General features: G+C 39.0%; 1 protein-coding gene across 1 annotated transcript; it reads right to left on the bottom strand.

Moving 5' to 3' along the window:
- Positions 1–514: 514 nt before the first annotated feature.
- Positions 515–4,363, bottom strand: LOC119677294. Its single transcript, XM_038088566.1, has one exon. It carries the CDS (start codon positions 4,361–4,363, stop codon positions 515–517), a length of 3,849 nt encoding a protein of 1,282 aa, XP_037944494.1.
- Between the last annotated feature and the right edge of the window lie 3,190 nt (positions 4,364–7,553).

The raw sequence follows: 7,553 nt of genomic DNA, 5'->3' as shown, positions 1-7,553 counted from the left end.
TAATGACTTTTGTAGAGGCTGTGGCTCTGAGGATGAGGAGGAGACTGTACTCCATCTCATGTGTCAGTGCCCTTCCCTAGCCAGAAGAAGATTAAAAATCCTTGGATCTCCTTTTCTAACTGACCTGACTGAGTTGTCATCCTGTAATGTTAGGGACCTAGCCAGGTTCATAGAACTGTCAGGTTGGTTTTCCTTTGCATAATGGGGGAGTCGTTACCTTTCTTTCGGCGTTAAATGTATACTGATTAAATCTATATACAAATAACGTTACTCCTGTGGTACCACAACGGGCCTTTATTTGTGCTTAAGTGGGCTTTTTGGGATACAAGGCCGCCACTCCAACCTATACCTATACCTATAGGAGGAACCATAAGCGCAACATTGTTCATAAGGAAAACAAAGAATACTGTGTGCAGCTTGACTACTGTGTGATCATGGCTGAATCAGCATAAACAGTAAGTAAGCGCCAATGAAAAACTACAATATATCAGCTCTCTCAGCTTGCGATCGGCACCTACAAAATTTGTCGCATTGTCGCAATAGATTTTTTCTGGGAGTCCTCGTCTTCCGGCAAACCTTTTAAGACAAAAAATAAAACAGTTGTCAGATCTGTTACAAGTTCTAAATGTATAGCCTTTGACGTGAAACAAACAAACACTGCGATATACATTTTAACTGGTGGTCGACCACGAATTTTCAAAGTAGTGTATACAGGCCCACAAAAATCGACACCGCTAATTAAAAAGGGTCGTAGTGCCTTTAACCGATCTGCAGGTAAGTTTCCCATTACTTGGGTCAACAGCTTAGGTTTGTATCGAAAACAATGTATGCATGCTCTTACGGTTTTACTGAATGCCTTGCTTGAATTTATGACCCAAATTTTTTCACGAAGCAGCACTTCTAAGGCTTTTGGACCAGCATGACAATTGGTTGTATGGAGAAATCGTAAATAAATCTCGACAAAATGCAATTTTTTAGGTAACAGCAAGGGAAATTTTGAATCATAAGACAGTGGTGCGTTTAGTAGACGACCTCCTACACGAAGCAAATTGCATGTTCGAGAACCATCTTGGACTGTATGAATGAATGGAGTTAGTTTTTGAATGCTGACTGGTAATTTATGCGACTTCTTCATTTTTTCGATTTCTTCCTTGAATTCGTGATTTTGAATAAATTCAACGATTTTCAAGAATGCCCAATTAAGCTCCTTTGATGTCGGAATAAGAGCGTTGGCTCTCTCATTTTTCTTAGTGATAAAACGTAGAATGTACGCGAAAATTCTCAGCAGTCTTGGGTAAGATGATTGGCTACAGATTAGTTTTGAAATGACATTAGTTTCAATTTCAACTGCTAAAAGTCCGACCTTGACCTTTCGTTTCTCTAAACTTTTCTCATCTGTTGATAGTGGAAAATGATTATTTTTTGGCCAGTTAGTGGCATCTTGAAGCAAATATGATGGGCCACGAAACCAAATTGAGTGAATCAACTCATCTACATCACATCCTCTGGAGACTAAGTCTGCAGGATTTAGCTTTGATGGAACGTGTCTCCAAAGAACTTCGCTCGTCCATTCTTGGATCTCTGCAACTCTGTTTGCTACAAATGTTGCTAAAGTAGATGGGTGAGTTTTAATCCAATGAAGTGTAATTTCAGAGTCCGTCCAAAAATAAACATCCCCGATTTCCCAAGTAATCAACGGCTGAATTCGAGACCATAGTTTAGCCAATAAATGAGCGGCACACAGCTCTAATCTGGGTAATGATTTTGTGCTTAGAGGAGCAACCTTAGATTTGGCAGTTAACAATTCAGAATGAATCCCATTCGAATCATGAATTCGGACGTAGATGCAACAGCCGTACGCTCTCATTGACGCATCGGCGAAACCGTGAATATCGCATTTTATATTTGAATGAATATGAACATACCGCGGATTGGAAATAGAGTCCATCTGAGTCAGGTTGCTTTTAAATGCTTGCCAGCTAGAATCGAGATGCATAGGAATTGACTCATCCCAGTCAAGCTTCTGAAGCCAAAGTTCTTGCAATAAAATTTTTGCCTTAGTCACTATTGGGCATACTAGTCCGAGGGGATCGAAGAGTCGAGCTGATACTGATAGTATGTTTCTTTTTGTTGCTCGCAAGTCATGAAACTTTTCGTCTACATGGAACTTAAGCGTATCATTCTGGGGAATCCAGTGTATACCTAGCGCCTTTGTGGAATCAGAATTATTAACATTTAGAAAGAAGTCTGACGAGTCATACGTTTTATGGTTTGAAAACCATTTCGCTAATTTAAGTCCAGCCGCATCAAGAATTTCAGTACATTGGGTACGAATTGTTTCCAGTTCCTTCAGACTGTCAGCTCCAGTCAATAGGTCATCGACATAGAAGTCATGTCGGATAACCCTTGCTCCAACTGAATGAGAATTCTTGTACAGGTCACTTAAGTAGTTTAGGCAACGTGTTGCCAAGAAAGGAGCAGGTGAAGTACCATATGTCACTGTGTTCAGTTTATAAACGCTAATCTGATCCGTAGGTTTTTCCCTCCAGAGAATAAGCTGAAAATTGCGATCTGCCTCGTCAATTTCGATTTGACGGTACATTTTTGTAATGTCAGCAGTCATCGCGTATTTGTGCATACGAAAGCGAAGTAGGATTGAATACAATTCTTCTTGTACCGTTGGACCAACCATTAAAATGTCGTTCAACGACACTTGTGAAGATGTTCGGCATGAAGCATCGAACACGACGCGAAGTTTTGTCGAGGTACTCTGAGGTCGCAACACACACTGATGCGGTATATAGTAATGAGGTGTCGAAGAAAAGTTGTCAGTAGTTAATGTCATGTGACCTAAGTCACGATACTCTGCCATAAACTCCATATACAGCTTCTGAAGCATACAGTCTTTCGACAACCTGCGTTCCAGTGAGAGAAAACGATTTTTTGCTGTTTCATATGACTGACCTAGAAGGTTGGGGTTGGACTTGAAAGGAATCTGCACCTTAAGCCTCCCTGAAGGTAAGCGTAAAATTGTGTTGAGAAACTTGGTCTCACAGTGTTGTTGTTCTATTGTGTATTTTTTGACAGTGAGCTCCTTGGGAATTTCTTCCAATTCCCAGAATTTTTTCACAAGAGAGTTTAAGCAGAAATCACCTGTTGACTCTGCTTCTTGAAGGCGTATTAAATTGCATATCTTAGATACATTACTTGGGACATCTTTATATTTTCCTGATACAATCCATCCAAGTAAAGTTTTTTGGAGAATTGGAAGATTAGTACCTTGTTTTATTTGTCCAATCGACAACAGTTCGAAAAAGCTTTCGGCACCAAGTAGAAGATCTATCTTTTGCGGTTTGTCAAAGTGCGGATCAGCAAGTGAAAGATTAGAAGGAACATTCCAATTACTCATTGACACAAATTTGTCGGGTTGGTAAGTGGAGATTGAAGGCATTACCCAAAAATCAGTAGAAAACTCATAAGAGTTAATACGTGATCTCACAGTGGCATGTAATTTTTGCCGTACTGTGGAGTTTGTTTCACCAATGCCAATCAGGTTTAGAGTTTTCGCTTCTTTTTTTAGTTGCAGTCGTTGTGCAAGTTCCTCGGTTATAAGGTTGACTTGAGAACCGGAATCGAGCAGTGCTCTGGCCAGCTGATACTCTCCAGATTTTCCTTGAATGGTTATGACTGCAGTGGCTAGAATAATTTGATCGTCATTCGATGAGCTATGATTCACAGAGGCACGAGAAATAATAGGTTGTTCTGGATTATAAGATAAACCTGTTTGAGGAGTGTTAGTAGAATATTGGTGTAAAAGAGTATGGTGCGACCGATTACACACTCTGCAGCGTGACGCCTTGCATCTAGATACCGTGTGCCCTTTCTTGAGACAATTTATGCATGCCGAAGATGATTTAATGAAATTGAACCGTTCAGTAACTGAGAGGGCAGCAAAGGCGGAGCATGAATTTATTACATGTTCCTTCGCATTACAGAACAAACATCTACTTTCCTCTTGCGAACTATTTTTCTTGCACATAAGTGACGATTTTACATTCTTACCTTGCCAGTTGTCTTGTTTTGGCCTGTTCGATCGAGACCTTGACGTAGAAGCTTCGTCAGCAGAAATGTGTTGGTATCGCTTATTTAACGCAGTCTCGCAATCAGACCAGAGCGGCAGCTTATTGTAATCTAATTGTTCCTCCCATTTAGATTTCGTGGCGGCATCGACTCTTGACATGACTAAATGAATAAGAATCGCATTTGAAATGTTCTTATCATCTCCTATTGACAATAGGGACTCATATATGGCAGAAACAGTATCTATGATATTGCGTAATGCAGAAGCAGATGGCTTGTTCATTTCTGGCAGTTCAAAAAGCTGCGAGATACTATCGAAAAAGATTAGACAAGTGTTATCGTAAACTCTTTTTAAACTAGCTAATGCCTTCGAGTAATTAGTTTCAGTGAGTTGAAATGCCTTAACTGTACCAAGAGCTTCGTCAGACAAACACGAAATGAGATGATTGAATTTTTCAATATCAGTTAGCGATCATTGTGCACTAAGCTTTCAAAAAGGCTTATGAAGTTTTTGTATTCAGAATGTTTCCCGCTAAATTTAGGTAAACGCATACTTGGCAGCCTGGAACGATGATTGCTGCATTCATGCGAAGTATCAGGGATACTAGACTTGCGGTTTTTACCTAACGCCTGTAGAAACAATGATTTCGAAGCAACGCAGATTTCTTCTAGATCTGGCCGAAATACATCAAACTCGTTGATACACTCTATTTTTTGTTGGCAAGTCATGGCCTGTTTAATGTATGAATTGAGAATGTCCAACCTACATTCCAGTTCTACAGGGTTTAAATCAACAGTTTTTTCAGAAATTACTTTTTTAATACGCAAGATACTGGCCACTACAGTTTCTCGCTGCTGGAGTAGTTTATCCAATTCTTCATTTTTTTGTGGGGATGATGCTCGCTTTTTGGTTGACATAGTGAACACAATTTACTAAATTTTTTAAGAGAGAAGGCAATGCAGCGCAAAGAACGATAAGAGTATTTGAATACTGTTGAGCGACGGTTGTAAGTAAATTCCAACAAAGTAAACGCGAGAAATTAGCGAAACGAAAGATGCACTCACTTTGTTTATAGAATAATAAAAAACGATAAATAATCAATATTGTGATTATGGGTAAATTCCAACAAAGTGGTTGCAAGTAACTAGCGAAAACGAAAACGAAAAATGCATTCACTTTGTATATAATTTGCCCCTGCAAATTACTCAATTATTTGTATTAAATAATTGGATTTACCGAACGTATTTGTTAATGAAGCTCAACCTCAGCTTCGTAAATTTGTTTCACGTTTGTCAAATAATTTATTATAGAAATAGAAAAATATATGTGTTTTAAAAGTGCAAATAATTACCAGTGCAAAGTTATTTAAAATGTTTTCTTGACTATTTTGTTTAGTCAGAGCATGACCTGGTACAACAATTTCATTATTTGCACTTTCTTACCTGGCAAACGGCAGTGGTGTTACAGTGGCACGCCATCCAGAAAAAAACGAAAACCAACAGCAGCGGTGAATAGCAGCGACAATCTGCAGCAGCAGCGAACAGCAATGAAGAACAGTATAACAGCAGCGATATATAGTAGCAGCGAACTGCGATGAAGAGCAATAGCAGTTAATGACAGCAGCGAACTGCGATGAAGAGCTGAAGCAATGAATGACAGCAGCGATGTATAGTAGCAGCGAACTGCGATGAAGAGCTGAAGCAGTGAATGGCAGCAGCGATATGCAGTAGCAGCGAACAGCGACGAAGAGCAATAGCAGTTAATGACAGCAGCGATCTGCTGGCAGCGAACAGCAATGAAGAACAGTATAACAGCAGTCTGCACGTGTTTCCTTTTACAATAGCGGTTTTTTCACTAGCTGATGCTGGTATTTTACAAATCCAGTTACTGCTTGCGGAATTTTCCTTTTAATCAATTTTACTGATATTCACTTCACAACCACTTCACACGCGGCAAATAAACCATAAAGAACGAATCAAGATTACGATGCTACCAGTTGCAGCTCTAGAATATATTCACGAAATTTAGTTTAAAATTTTTTTTTTATTAGCGGTTTTTGTCTGGTGCTGATACTTCACCACACCAACATTCACCGAACAATAATCACTAAATTTCACTTTTCGTAATTTTTTAAATTATTTATTATTTAATTTCAAGTCCCTGCTCGGGCGCCAATGAAAAAATACAAGAATTTTTGTATTTATTGAAGTTATAAAAAACGAAAGTTACAACGAAAGTATTTTATTCAAAATAATTACACTTTATTTAAGAAATTAAAATTTTAATAAATCACTTCGAAAATCGAAAATAAAACGCGTGCTGTTCACTTGGGACTTGAAATGCAAGAGAGAGAATCAAAAAACCCAGTTCAGTCTGGAAGCTAAAAAACTGTATAAAATTAAAGTTGTTGTTTTTTTAAGATTACCGTATGTAATGTGCAAGGTTGACGAAAGTCAACATTGGGTTGCATATTAACAATAAAAATGAGCAGCACGCGTTTTATTTTAACTACTTTAAACAAAAAATGCAATATAAAAATGAAAACATTCAACATTGGAACTTAAGCGTATCATTCTGGGGAATCCAGTGTATACCTAGCGCCTTTGTGGAATCAGTATTATTAACATTTAGAAAGAAGTCTGACGAGTCATACGTTTTATGGTTTGAAAACCATTTCGCTAATTTAAGTCCAGCCGCATCAAGAATTTCAGTACATTGGGTACGAATTGTTTCCAGTTCCTTCAGACTGTCAGCACCAGTCAATAGGTCATCGACATAGAAGTCATGTCGGATAACCCTTGCTCCAACTGAATGAGAATTCTTGTACAGGTCACTTAAGTAGTTTAGGCAACGTGTTGCCAAGAAAGGAGCAGGTGAAGTACCATATGTCACTGTGTTCAGTTTATAAACGCTAATCTGATCCGTAGGTTTTTCCCTCCAGAGAATAAGCTGGAAATTGCGATCTGCCTCGTCAACTTCGATTTGACGGTACATTTTTGTAATGTCAGCAGTCATCGCGTATTTGTGCTACGAAAGCGAAGTAGGATTGAATACAATTCTTCCTGTACCGGGCCGTTGGGGACCAACCATTAGAATGTCTTCCACCGACACTGTGAAGATTGTTCGGCAATGAAGCATCGAACACGACCGCCGAAGTTTTTGTCGAGGTACTCTGAGGTCGCAACACACACTGATTGCGGTAATATAGTAATGAGGTGGTAGACGAAAAGTTTTCCATGACTTGCGAGCAACAAAAAGAAACATACTATCAGTATCAGCTCGACTCTTTCGATCCCGCCGGACTAGTATGCCCAAATAGGACTAAAGGCAAAAAATTTTATTGCAAGAACTTTGGCTTCAGAAGCTTTGACGGGTAGTAGTCCAATTCCTATGCATCTCCATTCTAGCTGGCAAAGCATTTTAAAAAAGCACCTGACCTCAGATGGATCTATTTCCAATCCGCGGTATGTTA

Source organism: Teleopsis dalmanni, chromosome 2 (assembly GCF_002237135.1).
Source record: "Teleopsis dalmanni isolate 2A chromosome 2, ASM223713v2, whole genome shotgun sequence".
In the NCBI taxonomy this organism is placed as follows: Eukaryota; Metazoa; Arthropoda; class Insecta; order Diptera; family Diopsidae; genus Teleopsis; species Teleopsis dalmanni.
Note: the sequence above shows the minus strand (reverse complement) of the source record. Positions and strands in the feature narration are given on the sequence as shown.